Raw genomic sequence first — 20,221 nt, forward strand, 5'->3', positions numbered from 1 at the left:
CAATGTTCTAGTATTGGACCTGTTTCCTCCTGGATCGTTCCTGTGGCCTGCTGCTCTGCATAGCTAAGTTCCGCTTTGTTATTTTGTTTTCTGCTTTTTTCTGTCCAACTTGCTTATTTGTTTTTTCCTTGCTTGCTGGAAGCTCTGGGACGCAGAGGGTGTACCTCCGTGCCGTTAGTTCGGTACGGAGGGTCTTTTTGCCCCTTTGCGTGGTTGTTTGTAGGGTTTTGTGTTGACCGCAAAGTTACCTTTCCTATCCTCGCTCTGTTTAGTAAGTCGGGCCTCACTTTGCTAAATCTATTTCATCTCTACGTTTGTCTTTTCATCTTAACTCACAGTCATTATATGTGGGGGCTGCCTTTTCCTTTGGGGTATTTCTCTGAGGCAAGGTAGGCTTATTTTCTATCTTCAGGCTAGCTAGTTTCTCAGGCTGTGCCGAGTTGCATAGGGAGCGTTAGGCGCAATCCACGGCTGCCTCTAGTGTGGTTGGAGAGGATTAGGGATTGCGGTCAGCAGAGTTCCCACGTCTCAGAGCTCATTCTATGTTTTTAGGTTATTGTCAGATCACTGTATGTGCTCTGACTTCTATGTCCATTGTGGTACTGAATTATCTCATCATAACAGTACTGGAGGCCGAAAGTACTAATGATTCTCAATAGAGGGAAAAAAGAAGTTCTGAGACCATTTTTTTTTCTCTGCACTGTGTTTTGCCTTTTTTTCCCCTAGACATTTGGGTGGTTCAGTACACAGGTGTAGCGATGGACATTAAAGGTCTGTCTTCATGTGTGAATCAGCTCTCGGCAAGAGTACAAAAGATTCAAGACACTATTGATCAGAAATCTATGTTAGAACCAAGAATTCCTATTCCTGATTTGTTTTTTGGAGATAGAACTAAATTTCTGAGTTTCAAAAATAATTGTAAACTATTTCTGGCCTTGAAACCTTGCTCCTCTGGTGACCCAGTTCAACAAGTTTTGATCATTATTTCTTTTTTACGTGGCGACCCTCAGGACTGGGCATTTTCTCTTGCGCCAGGAGATCCTGCATTAAGTAATATTGATGCGTTTTTCCTGGCGCTCGGATTGCTGTACGATGAACCTAATTCAGTGGATCAGGCAGAGAAGAATTTGCTGGCTCTGTGTCAGGCTCAGGATGATATAGAGGTATATTGTCAGAAATTTAGAAAGTGGTCCGTACTCACTCAGTGGAATGAAGGTGCGCTCGCAGCTATTTTCAGAAAGGGTCTCTCTGAAGCCCTTAAGGATGTCATGGTGGGATTTCCTATGCCTGCTGGTCTGAATGAGTCTATGTCTTTGGCTATTCAGATCGGTCGACGCTTGCGTGAGCGTAAATCTGTGCACCATTTGGCGGTATTATCTGAGCATAAACCTGAGCCTATGCAGTGCGATAGGACTTTGACCAGAGTTGAACGGCAAGAACACAGACGTCAGAATGGGCTGTGTTTCTACTGTGGTGATTCCACTCATGCTATCTCTGATTGTCCTAAGCGCACTAAGCGGTTCGCTAGGTCTGCCACCATTGATACGGTACAGTCAAAATTTCTTTTGTCCGTTACCTTGATCTGCTCTTTGTCATCTTATTCTGTCATGGCATTTGTGGATTCAGGCGCTGCCCTGAATTTGATGGACTTGGAGTATGCTAGGCGTTGTGGGTTTTTCTTGGAGCCCTTGCAGTGTCCTATTCCATTGAGAGGAATTGATGCTACGCCTTTGGCCAAGAATAAGCCTCAGTACTGGACCCAGCTGACCATGTGCATGGCTCCTGCACATCAGGAGGTTATTCGCTTTCTGGTGTTGCATAATCTGCATGATGTGGTCGTGTTGGGGTTGCCATGGCTACAAGTCCATAATCCAGTATTAGATTGGAAATCCATGTCTGTGTCCAGCTGGGGTTGTCAGGGGGTACATGGTGATGTCCCATTTCTGTCTATTTCGTCATCCACCCCTTCTGAGGTTCCAGAGTTCTTGTCTGATTACCGGGATGTATTTGATGAGCCCAAGTCCGATACCCTACCTCCGCATAGGGATTGTGATTGTGCTATCGATTTGATTCCTGGTAGTAAATTCCCAAAGGGTCGACTGTTTAATTTATCTGTGCCTGAGCACGCCACTATGCGGAGTTATGTGAAGGAGTCTTTGGAGAAGGAGCATATTCGCCCGTCATCGTCGCCATTAGGAGCAGGGTTCTTTTTTGTGGCCAAGAAGGATGGTTCGCTGAGACCTTGTATAGATTACCGCCTTCTAAATAAGATCACGGTTAAATTTCAGTACCCCTTGCCGTTGTTATCTGACTTGTTTGCTCGGATTAAGGGGGCTAGTTGGTTCACCAAGATAGATCTTCGTGGTGCGTATAATCTTGTGCGTATTAAGCGAGGCGATGAGTGGAAAACTGCATTTAATACGCCCGAGGGCCATTTTGAGTATCTAGTAATGCCATTCGGACTTGCCAATGCTCCATCAGTGTTTCAGTCCTTTATGCATGACATCTTCCGAGAGTACCTGGATAAATTCCTGATTGTGTACTTGGATGACATTTTGATCTTCTCGGATGATTGGGAATCTCATGTGAAGCAGGTCAGAACGGTGTTTCAGGTCCTGCGTGCTAATTCTTTGTTTGTGAAGGGATCAAAGTGTCTCTTTGGTGTTCAGAAGGTTTCATTTTTTGGGTTCATCTTTTCCCCTTCTACTATCGAGATGGACCCTGTTAAGGTCCAAGCCATCCATGATTGGACTCAGCCGACATCTCTGAAAAGTCTGCAAAAGTTCCTGGGTTTTGCTAATTTTCATCGTCGCTTCATCTGCAATTTTTCTAGTATTGCTAAACCATTGACCGATTTGACCAAGAAGGGTGCTGATGTGGTCAATTGGTCTTCTGCTGCTGTGGAAGCTTTTCAAGAGTTGAAGCATCGTTTTTCTTCTGCCCCTGTGTTGTGTCAACCAGATGTTTCGCTTCCATTCCAGGTCAAGGTTGATGCTTCTGAGATTGGAGCAGGGGCTGTTTTGTCGCAGAGAAGTTCTGATTGCTCGGTGATGAAACCATGCGCCTTCTTTTCCAGGAAGTTTTCGCCTGCTGAGCGAAATTATGATGTTGGCAATCGAGAGTTGCTGGCCATGAAGTGGGCATTCGAGGAGTGGCGTCATTGGCTTGAAGGAGCTAAGCATCGCGTGGTGGTCTTGACTGATCATAAGAACTTGACTTATCTCGAGTCTGCCAAGCGGTTGAATCCTAGACAGGCTCGTTGGTCGCTGTTTTTTGCCCATTTTGACTTTGTGATTTCGTACCTTCCGGGCTCTAAAAATGTGAAGGCGGATGCTCTGTCTAGGAGTTTTGTGCCCGACTCTCCGGGTTTATCTGAGCCGGCGGGTATTCTCAAAGAGGGAGTAATTGTGTCTGCCATCTCCCCTGATTTGCGGTGGGTGCTGCAAAAATTTCAGGCTAATAAACCTGATCGTTGCCCAGCGGAGAAACTGTTTGTCCCTGATAGGTGGACGAATAAAGTTATCTCTGAGGTTCATTGTTCGGTGTTGGCTGGTCATCCTGGAATCTTTGGTACCAGAGAGTTAGTGGCTAGATCCTTTTGGTGGCCATCTCTGTCGCGGGATGTGCGTTCTTTTGTGCAGTCCTGTGGGATTTGTGCTCGGGCTAAGCCCTGCTGTTCTCGTGCCAGTGGGTTGCTTTTGCCCTTGCCGGTCCCGAAGAGGCCTTGGACACATATCTCTATGGATTTTATTTCAGATCTTCCCGTCTCTCAAAAAATGTCAGTCATTTGGGTGGTTTGTGATCGCTTCTCTAAGATGGTCCATTTGGTACCCTTGTCTAAATTACCTTCCTCCTCTGATTTGGTGCCATTGTTCTTCCAGCATGTGGTTCGTTTACATGGCATTCCAGAGAATATCGTTTCTGACAGAGGTTCCCAGTTTGTTTCGAGGTTTTGGCGAGCCTTTTGTGCTAGGATGGGCATTGACTTGTCTTTTTCCTCGGCTTTCCATCCTCAGACTAATGGCCAGACCGAACGAACCAATCAGACCTTGGAAACATATCTGAGATGCTTTGTTTCTGCTGATCAGGATGACTGGGTGTCCTTTTTGACTTTGGCTGAGTTCACCCTTAATAATCGGGCCAGCTCGGCTACCTTGGTTTCGCCGTTTTTCTGCAACTCTGGGTTCCATCCTCGTTTCTCTTCAGGGCAGGTTGAGTCTTCGGACTGTCCTGGTGTGGATACTGTGGTGGACAGGTTGCAGCAGATTTGGACTCATGTAGTGGACAATTTGACTTTGTCCCAGGAGAAGGCTCAACGTTTCGCTAATCGCAGACGCTGTGTGGGTCCCCGACTTCGTGTTGGGGATTTAGTTTGGTTATCTTCTCGTCATATTCCTATGAAGGTTTCCTCTCCTAAGTTTAAACCTCGTTTCATTGGTCCGTATAGGATTTCTGAGGTTCTTAATCCTGTGTCTTTTCGTCTGACCCTTCCAGATTCTTTTTCCATTCATAACGTATTCCATAGGTCATTGTTGCGGAGATACGTGGCACCTATGGTTCCATCTGTTGATCCTCCTGCCCCGGTTTTGGTGGAGGGGGAGTTGGAGTATATTGTGGAGAAGATTTTGGATTCTCGTGTTTCAAGACGGAAACTCCAGTATCTGGTTAAGTGGAAGGGTTATGCTCAGGAAGATAATTCCTGTGTCTTTGCCTCTGATGTCCATGCTCCCGATCTTGTTCGTGCCTTTCATATGGCTCATCCTGGTCATCCTGGGGGCTCTGGTGAGGGTTCGGTGACCCCTCCTCAAGGAGGGGGTACTGTTGTGAATTCTGTGGCAGAGCTCCCTCCTGTGGTCACAAGTGGTACTTCGGCTGATTCTCCCTGTGAGCTTCCGTTGGTGGAGGAGAGTGGTACTGCGCTTCTGAGTTTCCTTCCTCAGGTGATGTGGTGAAGTCGTTAGGTGCTGCTCTATTTAACTCCACCTAGTGCTCTTATCCTGGCCTCCAGTCAATGTTCTAGTATTGGACCTGTTTCCTCCTGGATGGTTCCTGTGGCCTGCTGCTCTGCATAGCTAAGTTCCGCTTTGTTATTTTGTTTTCTGCTTTTTTCTGTCCAGCTTGCTTATTTGTTTTTTCCTTGCTTGCTGGAAGCTCTGGGACGCAGAGGGTGTACCTCCGTGCCGTTAGTTCGGTACGGAGGGTCTTTTTGCCCCTTTGCGTGGTTGTTTGTAGGGTTTTGTGTTGACCGCAAAGTTACCTTTCCTATCCTCGCTCTGTTTAGTAAGTCGGGCCTCACTTTGCTAAATCTATTTCATCTCTACGTTTGTCTTTTCATCTTAACTCACAGTCATTATATGTGGGGGCTGCCTTTTCCTTTGGGGTATTTCTCTGAGGCAAGGTAGGCTTATTTTCTATCTTCAGGCTAGCTAGTTTCTCAGGCTGTGCCGAGTTGCATAGGGAGCGTTAGGCGCAATCCACGGCTGCCTCTAGTGTGGTTGGAGAGGATTAGGGATTGCGGTCAGCAGAGTTCCCACGTCTCAGAGCTCGTTCTATGTTTTTGGGTTATTGTCAGATCACTGTATGTGCTCTGACTTCTATGTCCATTGTGGTACTGAATTATCTCATCATAACACGGGACACCCAGTCGGACAGTGGCATATTCTTGCCGTCAAACTTTGGTAGCACACTAAATATGGTGCCCATAGGGAGTGTCTTTGCAGGGGTTCCACCAATGCCCACAGCATCTCCATTAACATTAGCATTCCCACTCTTGCTGTCTGCTGCCTCCATCTTGTTGACAGTACCCTGCTCGCAGCGTCACTTGAAGCGATGGCCGGGGGACCACCAGGGTGCAGGAAGACAACTGTACACAAGATGAGGTGCAAACAAAAAAGGGTAGATTTATTGGAGGGCACGGAATGAAGGGAATGAGGAAGATGCAAACAGGGGTATACAATGGCAGACAATTTACAAGAGTTATGAACTTTAACTTTTCCGTAAAACAGCTACAACTATTGCAGACTCAAAATATGTCTAACAAGCAAATGTAAACAATAAACAAGTGATGATGCTACTCTACGTATAACCTCCCTGGCCTTTACTAAGCAGGCCACATGGCTCCCGTGTACTGACTATTGAAGCCTACACTAGGCCCTGACAGGTGCACCAAACAGGAACAAACTCACGGTGATGTTGGAGAATCAGGTCCAGTCCCAGGGGGGCCCCAGCAGTCTAATATGGTGGTGCGCACGGCTTTCTGTCAGCTCTGTGAAACGTGGTCTTCTCCTTGCTTCTGGATCCTAGGGATGCTCCTGGAAACTGTAAATCCCTTTCTCTATATGTTCGTGGCTCTCTTGCAGCTATATCAGGACACAGTCCTTCTCTCTTTCAGCTATCAGCACAAAAGTCCTCTCTGCAGCAGCCTCAGCTCACACACGCTGCTCCAGCTCCACACCTGCAATCTGCACAGACAAGTTGATTATAACGATTATTGCAGGGGAGAAGCAGAACATTCCATCACGCCAGACAAGGGGGTGCAGCTTCTTAAAGTGACAGCGTGTTCCTTACTGTCCATAACAGCACCACCCTCTTACAGTATAATGGACGGCCCATGGTCCTACAAGTAGTATAATGCACATCCAAAAGTCATACATGTTGTAGAATGGCCACCGTGTACTCATTGATGAAAAAAAATAAAAATAAATACTGACCTTCCCTCCACTTCACTGCCACGCAGTGTCTAGTTCTGAAGTCGGCAGCTGACTTCAGTGTGCAAGCGATGAGAGTGCATGATGTCACTTATGTGCACCCCCAGTCACGTGCACACCCATGTCAGCTGTCGGCCTTTGATTGGCCTGCAGCGTGTATTGTGGCGCAGGGACCTGATGTGTCTGTGCGTTAGAGGCTGGCATCTGGCGGGCCTTGTTGCAACCGCTACTGCTGCAACTGCAGTTGTTACACCCCTGGGGAGAATGTAGACTTATCCAATAAGATATATGGGATCTAGGAAGCCAACAGCATCATTACCCTCCACTTTCTCTTACAGGCCCATCATAATATTTTTCTTCAAGTGATTTTCTAACTTGTCAGCACATTCTACGTACGCTGTCATTTGGCTTTGTAGTATACAGATGTGGGCAGGTAACGGTCAATGTCTTCTAATTTTAACCTTGAGGATTGTAATTTCTATAGGAAAGGGCTTTCAATGCCCAAAGCCATGTGAACATTTTGGGAGGAGGAGAATGTTGTGGTCTAGATTCAAAATGGTGATCACACGATTGTGATATGGCCGGACTACGTGACCGATAAAGCAACCACAGCCGGTGACTGAGAAGAATCTGTGACTTCTCTGCATTTAGTGGTTACTACTCACCTGGGTAGTCATGTGTAGGAATCTCCTCTTTACACCGCTCATCACCCCTCACATATGTCTCTGTAGTAATAATATGAGTCACATCTTCACCCTGAAACAAATAATGTAAAAGTCACACACAGATGGAGAAGTCACATCTATGATCAGCTCTAATCCTGCCATCTCCACCGTTCTCATTACACAAGTATAAAACATATAATACTGGAGGATAAAACAAGACTGAGCACAAGATCTTCACAGCTATCTACACATCATAGGGGAGATCTCATGACACCTTCTCTCCATCTACCTGGTGATCCTGAGGAACATTGGGATCTTCTTGTTTACAGTCCAGTGGAAGAAGAAGACGGAGACATTTGGAAATACATACAGGGACTGAATTCATTCTTTTCAAACAATTACAGGTCGTGTGTATTTAGTCCTGTCTACTACCTGGTGATGTGAGGGGCTGGGGAACCTCCATCATGACGTCCTTGTACAGATCTATGTGTCCTTCTAAATACTCCCACTCCTCCATGGAGAAATAGACAGCGACATCCTGACACCTTATTGGAACCTGACACATACAATGATACCGTCATCCACTTGATCCCTTCATAGCTTTACTACATAATGTCCCAGCATTCCCAGCAGTGTCACCTCTCCAGTCAGCAGCTCAATCATCTTGTAGGTGAGTTCTAGGATCTTCTGGTCACTGATGTCCTCATGTATCAGGGGGTGAGGTGGAGGCTTTGTGATTCGGCTCAGGGGTCCTCCCCATCCCTCAGACACAGGGTCCTGACAGCGCTCACTAGAGGTCTTCTTCACTACTGTGTAATCCTGGTTATGGAGAGACACATTAATAAATCTCACTACAGACATTTCCAGAGTCCTCACCTCTCCAGTTCTGTCCATCTGTTATTCCCATAGATAAGAATGATGTAATGTGACGTCATCAGAATCTCTCACCTCTCCAGTAAGCCAGAAGAGGATCTCTAGGGTGAGGTGTAATATTCTCTCTGCCATCTTGTCTCTGTCCATATCCATCTTTGATGGGTACATCAAAAAATATATTTTCTATAGAAGATCCTCACTGAAATGATCTGATATTGTAGAGACCTCAATGAGAAGAAGATGAGCCGATGTAACACCATAAAAATCCTGGAGATTTATTATTTTACAGTATTTAGTTTTCTTCTTTAAATCTATATATAAAGCAGAAAATCTGGTAGCCCGTGGAATTTCTTAGCCACATTTTTCACCTGGTTGTAGGGAAATTTTGCACGGCCCGTCTTGAACTCCAGACTACAAATACTGCGAAAATTAAAACTCAAAATATTCCCCCTTCACGAGATTTGGTTCTCAGAATTAAGACCCTATAGATATAAATGAGAAAATGGGTGTCTGTGTAATGAATGCAAAATGACAGTTTTTCCCAAAAAGTCCTAAAGATTTAGAGAGACAGTGCCCAAAGAGTCGCTCTTAACCCCTTTGCCCCCAAGGGTTGTTTGCACGTAAATGACCAGGCCAATTTTTACAATTCTGACCACTGTCCCTTTATGAGGTTATAACTCTGGAATGCTTCAACGGATCCCATTGATTCCAGTGATGTACTTCATGATAGTAGTAAAATTTCTTTGAAATTTTTTTTTGAAAAAAACGGAAATTTGGCAAAAATTTTGAAAATTACGCAATTTTCCAACTTTGAATTTTTATGCAATTAAATCAGAGATATGTCACACAAAATACTTAATAAGTAACATTCCCCACATGTCTACTTTACATAAGCACAATTTTGGAACCAAAATTAACCAGGGTTAAATGTTGACCAGCAATTTCTCATTTTTACAACACCATTTTTTTTTTAGGAACCACATCTCATTTGAAGTCATTTTGAGGGGTCTATATGATAGAAAATACCCAAGTGTGACACCATTCTAAAAACTGCACCCTGCAAGGTGCTCAAAACCACATTCAAGAAGTTTATTAACCCTTCATGTATTTCACAGGAATTTTTGGAATATTTAAATAAAAATGAACATTTAACTTTGTTTCACAAAAAATTTAATTCAGCTCCAATTTGTTTTATTTTACCAAGGGTAACAGGAGAAAATGGACCCCAAAAGTTGTTGTACAATTTGTCCTGAGTACGCCGATACCCCATATGTGGGGGTAAACCACTGTTTGGGCGCATGACAAAGCTCGGAAGCGAAGGAGCGCCATTTGACTTTTCAATGCAAAATTGACAGGAATTGAGATGGGATGCCATGTTGCGTTTGGAGAGCCACTGATGTGCCTAAACATTGAAACCCCCCACAAGTGACACCATTTTGGAAAGCAGACCCCCTAAAGAACTTTAACCACAAGAATACGGAGCAAAAACGTCCACTTCAACATAGTTGTATAAAAGTATTCAAAATCTTTATTAGTTAAAGAACTTATCTAGAGGTGTGGTGAGCACTTTGACCCACCAAGTGCTTCACAGAAGTTTATAATGCAGAGCCGTAAAACTAAAACAAAAAATTTTTCCCACAAAAATTATTTTTTAGCCCCCAGTTTTGCATTTTTCCGAGGGTAACAGGAGAAATTGGACACCATAAATTGTTGTCCAATTTGTCCTGAGTACGCTGATACCCCATATGTGGGGGGGGACCACCGTTTGGGCGCATGGGAGGGTTCGGAAGGAAAGGAGCGCCATTTGGAATGCAGACTTAGATGGAATGATCTGCAGGCATCACATTGCGTTTGCAGAACCCCTAAGGTACCTAAACAGTAGAAACCCCCCATAAGTGACACCATTTTGGAAAATATACCCCCTAAGGAACTCATCTAGATGTGTTGTGAGAGCTTTGAACCCCCAAGTGTTCCACTACAGTTTATAACGCAGAGCCGTGCAAATAAAAAATATTTTTTTTTCCTCAAAAATGATTTTTTAGCCCCCAGTTTTGTGTTTTTCCAAGGGTAACAGGAGAAATTGGACCCTAAATGTTGTTGTCCAATTTGTCCTGAGTACATTGATACCCGATATGTGGGGGGGAACCACCGTTTGAGCGCATGAGAGAGCTCGGAAGGGAAGGAGCATCATTTGGAATGCAGACTTAGATGGATTGGTCTGCAGGCGTCACATTGCGTTTGCAGAGCCCCTAATGTATCTAAACAGTAGAAACCCCCCACAAGTGACCCCATATTGGAAACTAGACCCCCCAAGGAACTTATCTAGATGTGTTGTGAGAACTGTTAACCCCCAAGTGTTTCACTACAGTTTATAACGCAGAGCCGTGAAAATAAAAAATCTTTTTTTCCCACAAAAATTATATTTTAGCCCCCAGTTTTGTATTTTCCCAAGGGTAACAGGATAAATTCGACCCCAAAAGTTGTTGTCCAATTTGTCCTGAGTACGCTGATACCCCAGATGTTGGGGTAAACCCCTGGTTGGGCACATGGGAGAGCTCGGAAGGGAAGGAGCACTGTTTTACTTTTTCAACGCAGAATTGGCTGGAATTGAGATCGGATGCCATGTCGCGTTTGGAGAGCCCCTGATGTGCCTAAACAGTGGAAACCCCCCCCAATTATAACTGAAACCCTAATCCAAACACACCCCTAACCCTAATCCCAACGGAAACCCTAACCACGCCTCTAACCCAGACACACCCCTAACCCTAATCCCAACCCTATTCTCAACCGTAAATGTAATGCAAACCCTAACCCTAACTTTAGCCCCAACCTTAACCCTAACTTTAGCCCCAACCCTAACTGTAGCCTTAACCCTAGCCCCAACCCTAGCCCTAATGGGAAAATGGAAATAAATACATTTTTTAAATTTTTTAATTTTTCCCTAACTAAGGGGGTGATGAAGGGGGGGTTTGATTTACTTTTATAGCGGGTTTTTTAGTGGTTTTTTATGATTGGCAGTAGTCACACACCGAAAGACGCTTTTTATTGCAAAAAATATTTTTTGCGTTACCACATTTTGAGAGCTATAATTTTTCCATATTTTGGTCTTGTGTTTTGCGGGACAAGTTGACGTTTTTATTGGTAACATTTTTGGGCACGTGACATTTTTTGATCGCTTTTTATTCCGATTTTTATGAGGCAGAATGACCAAAAACCAGCTATTCATGAATTTCTTTTGGGGGAGGCGTTTATACCGTTCCGCGTTTGGTAAAATTGATAAAGCAGTTTTATTCTTCGGGTCAGTACAATTACAGCGATACCTCATTTATATCATTTTTTTTATGTTTTGGCGCTTTTATACGATAAAAACTATTTTATAGAAAAAATAATTATTTTTGCATCGCTTGATTCTGAGGACTACATCATTTTTATTTTTTCGCTGATGATGCTGTATGGTGGCTCGTTTTTTTGCGGGACAAGATGACGTTTTCAGCGGTACCATGGATATTTATACCCATCTTTTTGATCGCGTGTTATTCCACTTCTTGTTTGGCGGTATGAGAATAAAGCGTTTTTTGCCTCTTTTTTTTTACGGTGTTCACTGAAGGGGTTAGCTAGTGATATAGTTTTATAGGTGGGGTCGTTACGGATGCGGCGATACTAAATATGTGTACTTTTATTGTTTTTTTTTTATTTAGATAAAGAAATGTATTTAGAGGAACAATATATTTTTTGGGGTGAATTTTTTTAAATTTTTTTTTACACATTGGAATATTTTTTTTTTTTACACTATAACATTGCCCCGGGGGGGCATCATGTTATGGTGTAAGATCGCTGATCTGACACTTTGCTGTGCACTGTGTCAGATCAGCGATCTGATGTGCACTTTTCCTATGCTTCCCGGCGCCTGCTGTGAACAGGCGCAATGAAGCCACCTCCCTGCAGGCCCCGGATGCCGCGGCCATCTTGGATCCGGGCCTGCAAGGAGGAGGAGGAGTTAAGAGACCCTCGCAGTAACGCGATCACATCGCGTTGCTCCGGGGGTCTCAGGGAAGCCCGCAGGGAGCCCCCTCCCTGCGCGATGCTTCCTGTTATGCTGTGCTATCAGGCAACACAGTGTGCAGTAATCAGCGCACATACAGTGATATGGCAATAACCCAAAAACAATAGAACAAGCTCTGAGACGTGGAATCTCTGCAGACTGCAATACCTGAACCTATCCTCACACAACTAAAAGCAGCAGTGGATTGCGCCTAACACTACCTATGCAACTCGGCACTGCCTGAGGAGCTGACTAGCCTGAAGATAGAAATACAAGCCTGACTTGCCTCAGAGAAATCCCCCAAAGGAATAGGCAGCCCCCCACATATAATGACTGTTAGCAAGATGAAAAGACAAAACGTAGGAATGAAATAGATTCAGCAAAGTGAGGCCCGATATTCTAGACAGAGCGAGGATAGCAAAGAGAACTATGCAGTCTACAAAAAACCCTAAAGCAGAACCACGCAATGGGGGGCAAAAAGACCCACCGTGCCGAACTAACGGCATGGCGGTGCACCCTTTGCGTCTCAGAGCTTCCAGCAAAAGAGAATAGCACAGCTGGACAGAAAAAACGGAAACAAAAACAAAGTAACACTTATCTAGCAGAGCAGCAGGCCACAGGAAAGATGCAGTAGCTCAGATCCAACACTGGAACATTGACAAGGAGCAAGGAAGACAGACTCAGGTGGAGTTAAATAGCAAGGCAGCCAACGAGCTCACCAAAACACCTGAGGGAGGAAGCCCAGAGGCTGCAATACCACTTGTGACCACAGGAGTGAATTCAGCCACAGAATTCACAACAGTACCCCCCCCTTGAGGAGGGGTCACTGAACCCTCACCAGAACCCCCAGGCCGACCAGGATGAGCCACATGAAAGGCACGAACAAGATCTGGGGCATGGACATCAGAGGCAAAAACCCAGGAATTATCCTCCTGAGCATAACCCTTCCATTTGACCAGATACTGGAGTTTCCGTCTAGAGACACGAGAATCCAAAATTTTCTCCACAATATACTCCAATTCCCCCTCCACCAAAACAGGGGCAGGAGGCTCCACAGATGGAACCATAGGTGCCACGTATCTTCTCAACAACGACCTATGGAATACATTATGTATGGAAAAGGAGTCTGGGAGGGTCAGACGAAAAGACACCGGATTGAGAATCTCAGAAATCCTATACGGACCAATAAAACGAGGTTTAAATTTAGGAGAGGAAACCTTCATAGGAATATGACGAGAAGATAACCAAACCAGATCCCCAACACGAAGTCGGGGACCCACACGGCGTCTACGATTAGCGAAAAGCTGAGCCTTCTCCTGGGACAAGGTCAAATTGTCCACTACCTGAGTCCAGATCTGCTGCAACCTGTCCACCACAGAATCCACACCAGGACAGTCCGAAGACTCAACCTGTCCTGAAGAGAAACGAGGATGGAACCCAGAATTGCAGAAAAATGGAGAGACCAAGGTAGCCGAGCTGGCCCGATTATTAAGGGCGAACTCAGCCAACGGCAAAAGTGACACCCAATCATCCTGGTCAGCAGAAACAAAACATCTCAGATATGTTTCCAAGGTCTGATTGGTTCGTTCGGTCTGGCCATTAGTCTGAGGATGGAAGGCCGAGGAAAAGGATAGGTCAATGCCCATCCTACCACAAAAGGCTCGCCAGAACCTCGAGACAAACTGGGAACCTCTGTCAGAAACAATATTCTCAGGAATGCCATGCAAACGAACCACATGCTGGAAGAACAAAGGCACCAAATCAGAGGAGGAAGGCAATTTAACCAAGGGCACCAGATGGACCATTTTAGAAAAGCGATCACAGACCACCCAAATGACCGACATCTTTTGAGAAACGGGAAGGTCAGAAATGAAATCCATCGAAATATGTGTCCAAGGCCTCTTCGGGACCGGCAAGGGCAAAAGCAACCCACTGGCACGTGAACAGCAGGGCTTAGCCCTAGCACAAATCCCACAGGACTGCACAAAAGCACGCACATCCCGTGACAGAGATGGCCACCAGAAGGATCTAGCCACTAACTCTCTGGTACCAAAGATTCCTGGATGACCAGCCAGCACCGAACAATGAAGTTCAGAGATAACTTTACTAGTCCACCTATCAGGGACGAACAGTTTCTCGGCCGGACAACGATCAGGTTTATTAGCCTGAAATTTCTGCAACACTCTCCGCAAATCAGGAGAGATGGCAGACACAATGACTCCTTCCTTGAGGATACTCGCAGGCTCAGATAACCCCGGAGAGTCGGGGACAAAACTCCTAGACAGAGCATCCGCCTTCACATTTTTAGAGCCCGGAAGGTACGAAATCACAATATCAAAACGAGCAAAAAATAACGACCAACGGGCCTGTCTAGGATTCAAGCGCTTGGCAGACTCGAGATAAGTAAGATTCTTATGATCAGTCAATACCACCACGCGATGCTTAGCTCCCTCAAGCCAATGACGCCACTCCTCGAATGCCCACTTCATGGCCAGCAACTCTCGGTTGCCCACATCATAATTACGCTCAGCAGCAGAAAATTTCCTGGAAAAGAAAGCACATGGTTTCAACACTGAGCAACCAGAACCTCTCTGTGACAAAACCGCCCCTGCTCCAATCTCAGAAGCATCAACCTCGACCTGGAACGGAAGAGAAACATCTGGTTGACACAACACAGGGGCACAGCAAAAACGACGCTTCAACTCCTGAAAAGCTTCCACGGCAGCAGAAGACCAATTGACCACATCAGCACCCTTCTTGGTCAAATCGGTCAATGGTCTGGCAATGCTAGAAAAATTACAGATGAAGCGACGATAAAAATTAGCAAAGCCCAGGAATTTCTGCAGACTTTTCAGAGATGTCGGCTGAGTCCAATCCTGGATGGCCTGGACCTTAACCGGATCCATCTCGATAGTAGAAGGGGAAAAGATGAACCCCAAAAATGAAACTTTCTGCACACCGAAGAGACACTTTGATCCCTTCACGAACAAGGAATTAGCACGCAGTACCTGGAAAACCATTCTGACTTGCTTCACATGAGACTCCCAATCATCAGAGAAGATCAAAATGTCATCCAAGTAAACAATCAGGAATTTATCCAGATACTCACGGAAAATGTCATGCATAAAAGACTGAAAAACAGATGGAGCATTGGCAAGTCCGAACGGCATCACCAGATACTCAAAATGACCCTCGGGCGTATTAAATGCCGTTTTCCATTCATCTCCCTGCCTGATTCTCACCAGATTATACGCACCACGAAGATCAATCTTAGTAAACCAACTAGCCCCCTTAATCCGAGCAAACAAGTCAGATATCAATGGCAAGGGATACTGAAACTTAACAGTGATCTTATTAAGAAGGCGGTAATCAATACACGGTCTTAGCGAACCATCCTTTTTGGCTACAAAAAAGAACCCTGCTCCCAATGGTGATGACGATGGGCGAATATGTCCCTTCTCCAGGGATTCTTTCACATAACTGCGCATAGCGGTGTGTTCAGGCACGGACAAATTTTAATGCACAGGATCATGGGGTGCATTAAAAGAGGTCTGGATACACATGATGAGAGCATTATACTGCCTCTGTACAAATCCCTAGTTAGACCGCACATGGAGTACTGTGTCCAGTTTTGGGCACCGGTGCTCAGGAAGGATATAATGGAACTAGAGAGAGTACAAAGGAGGGCAACAAAATTAATAAAGGGGATGGGAGAACTACAATACCCAGATAGATTAGCGAAATTAGGATTATTTAGTCTAGAAAAAAGACGACTGAGGGGCGATCTAATAACCATGTATAAGTATATAAGGGGACAATACAAATATCTCGCTGAGGATCTGTTTATACCAAGGAAGGTGACGGGCACAAGGGGGCATTCTTTGCGTCTGGAGGAGAGAAGGTTTTTCCACCAACATAGAAGAGGATTCTTTACTGTTAGGGCAGTGAGAATCTGGAATTGCTTGCCTGAGGAGGTGGTGATGGCGAACTCAGTCGAGGGGTTCAAGAGAGGCCTGGATGTCTTCCTGGAGCAGAACAATATTGTATCATACAATTATTAGGTTCTGTAGAAGGACGTAGATCTGGGTATTTATTATGATGGAATATAGGCTGAACTGGATGGACAAATGTCTTTTTTCGGCCTTACTAACTATGTTACTATGTTACTATGTTACTTGGGCTCTTCAAATACATCCTGAAAGTCAGACAAGAACTCTGGGATGTCAGAAGGAATGGATGACGAAATAGACAAAAATGGAACATCACCATGTACTCCCTGACAACCCCAGCTGGTTACCGACATAGAGTTCCAATCCAGTACTGGATTATGGGTTTGTAGCCATGGCAACCCCAACATGACCACATCATGCAGATTATGCAGTACCAGAAAGCGAATAACTTCCTGATGTGCAGGAGCCATGCACATGGTCAGCTGGGCCCAGTACTGAGGTTTATTCTTGGCCAAAGGTGTAGCATCAATTCCTCTCAACGGAATAGGACACCGCAAAGGCTCCAAGAAAAATCCACAATGTTTAGCATAATCCAAATCCATCAGATTCAGGGCAGCGCCTGAATCCACAAACGCCATGACAGAATACGATGACAAAGAGCATATCAAGGTAATGGACAGAAGGAATTTGGACTGTACAGTACCAATGACGGCAGAGCTATCGAACCGCCTAGTGCGCTTAGGACAATTAGAAATAGCATGAGTGGAATCACCACAGTAGAAACACAGCCTGTTCAGACGTCGGTGTTCTTGCCGTTCAACTTTAGTCATAGTCCTGTCGCACTGCATAGGCTCAGGTTTACTCTCAGACAATACCGCCAGATGGTGCACAGATTTACGCTCGCGCAAGCGACGACCGATCTGAATGGCCAAGGACATAGACTCATTCAAACCAGCAGGCATAGGAAATCCCACCATGACATCCTTAAGAGCTTCAGAGAGACCCTTTCTGAACCAAGCCGCCAGTGCAGATTCATTCCACAGAGTGAGTACTGACCACTTCCTAAATTTCTGACAATATACTTCTACATCATCCTGACCCTGGCATAAAGCCAGCAAATTTTTCTCAGCCTGATCCACTGAATTAGGCTCATCGTAAAGCAATCCAAGCGCCTGGAAAAACGCATCAACATTACTCAATGCAGGGTCTCCTGGCGCAAGAGAAAACGCCCAGTCCTGTGGGTCGCCGCGCAAAAAAGAAATAATAATCAAAACCTGTTGAATAGGATTACCAGAAGAATGAGGTTTCAAGGCCAGAAATAGCTTACAATTATTTTTGAAGCTCAGGAACTTAGTTCTGTCACCAAAAAACAAATCAGGAATAGGAATTCTTGGTTCTAGCATAGATTTCTGATCAATCGTATCTTGAATCTTTTGTACATTTATAACGAGATTATCCATTGAGGAGCACAGAGCCTGAATATCCATGTCCACAGCTGTGTCCTGAAGCACTCTAATGTCTAGGGGAAAAAAAAAAAAAAAACTGAAGACAGAGCTGAGGAAAAAAAAATGATGTCAGGACTTCTTTTTTCCCTCTATTGAGAATCATTGGTTTGGGCTCCTTGTACTGTTATGCTGTGCTATCAGGCAACACAGTGTGCAGTAATCAGCGCACATACAGTGATATGGCAATAACCCAAAAACAATAGAACAAGCTCTGAGACGTGGAATCTCTGCAGACTGCAATACCTGAACCTATCCTCACACAACTAAAAGCAGCAGTGGATTGCGCCTAACACTACCTATGCAACTCGGCACTGCCTGAGGAGCTGACTAGCCTGAAGATAGAAATACAAGCCTGACTTGCCTCAGAGAAATCCCCCAAAGGAATAGGCAGCCCCCCACATATAATGACTGTTAGCAAGATGAAAAGACAAAACGTAGGAATGAAATAGATTCAGCAAAGTGAGGCCCGATATTCTAGACAGAGCGAGGATAGCAAAGAGAACTATGCAGTCTACAAAAAACCCTAAAGCAGAACCACGCAAAGGGGGGCAAAAAGACCCACTGTGCCGAACTAACGGCACGGCGGTGCACCCTTTGCGTCTCAGAGCTTCCAGCAAAAGAGAATAGCACAGCTGGACAGAAAAAAACGGAAACAAAAACAAAGTAACACTTATCTAGCAGAGCAGCAGGCCACAGGAAAGATGCAGTAGCTCAGATCCAACACTGGAACATTGACAAGGAGCAAGGAAGACAGACTCAGGTGGAGTTAAATAGCAAGGCAGCCAACGAGCTCACCAAAACACCTGAGGGAGGAAGCCCAGAGGCTGCAATACCACTTGTGACCACAGGAGTGAATTCAGCCACAGAATTCACAACAGCTTCCCTATACCGCCGGCACACTGCGATCATGTTTGATCGCAGTGTGCCGGGGGTTAATGTGCCGGGGGCGGTCCGTGACCGCTCCTGGCACATAGTGCCGGATGTCAGCTGCGATAGGCAGCTGACACCCGGCCGCGATCGGCCGCGCTCCCACCGTGAGCGCGGCCGATCGCTATGACTTACTATCTCGTCGAGGGTCAGATAGGCCCAGGTCACCTCGACGGGATAGTACGTCTAAGGGGTCAGTATACTGCAGTCATACGGTTGGTGGCCGCTTCATGTTGCTGCTGGATTTGTGCCAGTGATATACATATTTATATTCGCATAGTTTTATCTTTACCAAGATGGCCGCAAGGAGTGTCTTAGAGCGGCATCCTATTGTCTCCAATAGTATGGCTGCAGTCGGTTGTTTGCGCATGCGCAATTAGAACTTGTGGTCTATGACCACATAGTTACATCTGCAGACACAAAAGAGAATAGTAAAACCAAAAACACTCAGTTTGAAAAAATGTTGCAGTAATCCGCAAGTGCTAGTAAAAGATGTAAAAAACAGGGTATTTGGTTGATACGTTTTTTGCAAAAAATGTATACTAAGCTGCTCTACCAATCTTCACGGTATACCCTTATCAGAGCAGTCCTAACTAATGTATGCAATCCCTATCTGATGTATTTAAAAACCTGATCATCTGTATATAACCTGTGTGTTACATCTGCGCATATCCTCTTCTGTCTACACCATGATGGCGGATCGGCGTCTTCATTCCCGCAGCATATACGTCACCTCCGGCCTGTGATACCGCGGTGCCGCTGCCCTGTGATCACATGGGGCCCCTGTGCTTCCTGGTCATGTGGCCGAGTGGGACAGCTGCCGTGAGTCATGGGCATCGTTTCATTTCCGGTCCTGTGAGTATTTTAAGTCAGTCTATACACCAGTCACCCCTTGAGAAAGGCATTCGCCGAAACGCGCATTGGGGGGGACGGGTCCTTGATGCGCACGTGTACTCACCTTGTATTACCGGTATGTATATACTTTGATATTGCTACTTGATCGCTGTTATGTGTTTATTTGATTTGTATACATGCTGTGTATTGATGTGGCTATGATATCCATTATATGGGTCAGTGCGCATTATATCCTGTCCATTTGTGCGTGCTGTTGATGGCACGGGTGGTTTTCCCTCTTTTTACTGTGCACCTGTTATAATTGAATAAAGTTTATATATTTCAATATATTGGGACTTATGACTGCATTTTTTCTGAGATTTGCGTGCTACAGATGGTGCTGTGAAAGAAAAGAAAAAATAACAATTAATATATTGATAGGAAAAAGCCCTGGCTGAAACAAAAAAAAGGTTACACAGGTAAACATGGTGAATTAGTAAATGGGCTGTGGAATATTTACCTTCTACTCAACATCGGCGACCAGGGGAACGACAGGGCACTGCCGTACTTATATTGGCTCCTGCATCCTCTCGATTCCCTCGAGGCCTGCATCTCCTTGTTGAACTCCCTCTTGAAGCGATCCCCGAGTGACCGCCACCGCTTCATTACCCTTTCACCTGTAAAGAGAAGAATATAAAAAAAGGGTTTATTACAACAC

General features: G+C 45.1%; 1 protein-coding gene across 1 annotated transcript; it reads right to left on the reverse strand.

Annotated features, from left to right (window-relative positions):
• Nucleotides 1-5,899: 5,899 nt before the first annotated feature.
• Nucleotides 5,900-18,901, reverse strand: LOC138666485 (oocyte zinc finger protein XlCOF7.2-like). Its single transcript, XM_069754703.1, has 5 exons — nt 18,884-18,901; nt 8,012-8,191; nt 7,805-7,928; nt 7,373-7,463; nt 5,900-6,461 (listed from the first exon to the last, which is right to left on the reverse strand). Exons 1-4 carry the CDS (start codon nt 18,899-18,901, stop codon nt 7,459-7,461), a joined length of 327 nt encoding a protein of 108 aa, XP_069610804.1. The 3' UTR covers nt 5,900-6,461; nt 7,373-7,458.
• Between the last annotated feature and the right edge of the window lie 1,320 nt (nt 18,902-20,221).

This window comes from Ranitomeya imitator, chromosome 2 (genome assembly GCF_032444005.1).
Source record: "Ranitomeya imitator isolate aRanImi1 chromosome 2, aRanImi1.pri, whole genome shotgun sequence".
NCBI classification, from domain to species: Eukaryota; Metazoa; Chordata; class Amphibia; order Anura; family Dendrobatidae; genus Ranitomeya; species Ranitomeya imitator.

Excerpts from the sequence above, each read along its gene's own strand:
- LOC138666485 (XM_069754703.1), bottom strand. Across the intron at positions 7,929-8,011 it reads TTGAGCTGCTGACTGGAGAG|GTTCCAATAAGGTGTCAGGA; the intron begins GTGACACTGCTG and ends TGTATGTGTCAG.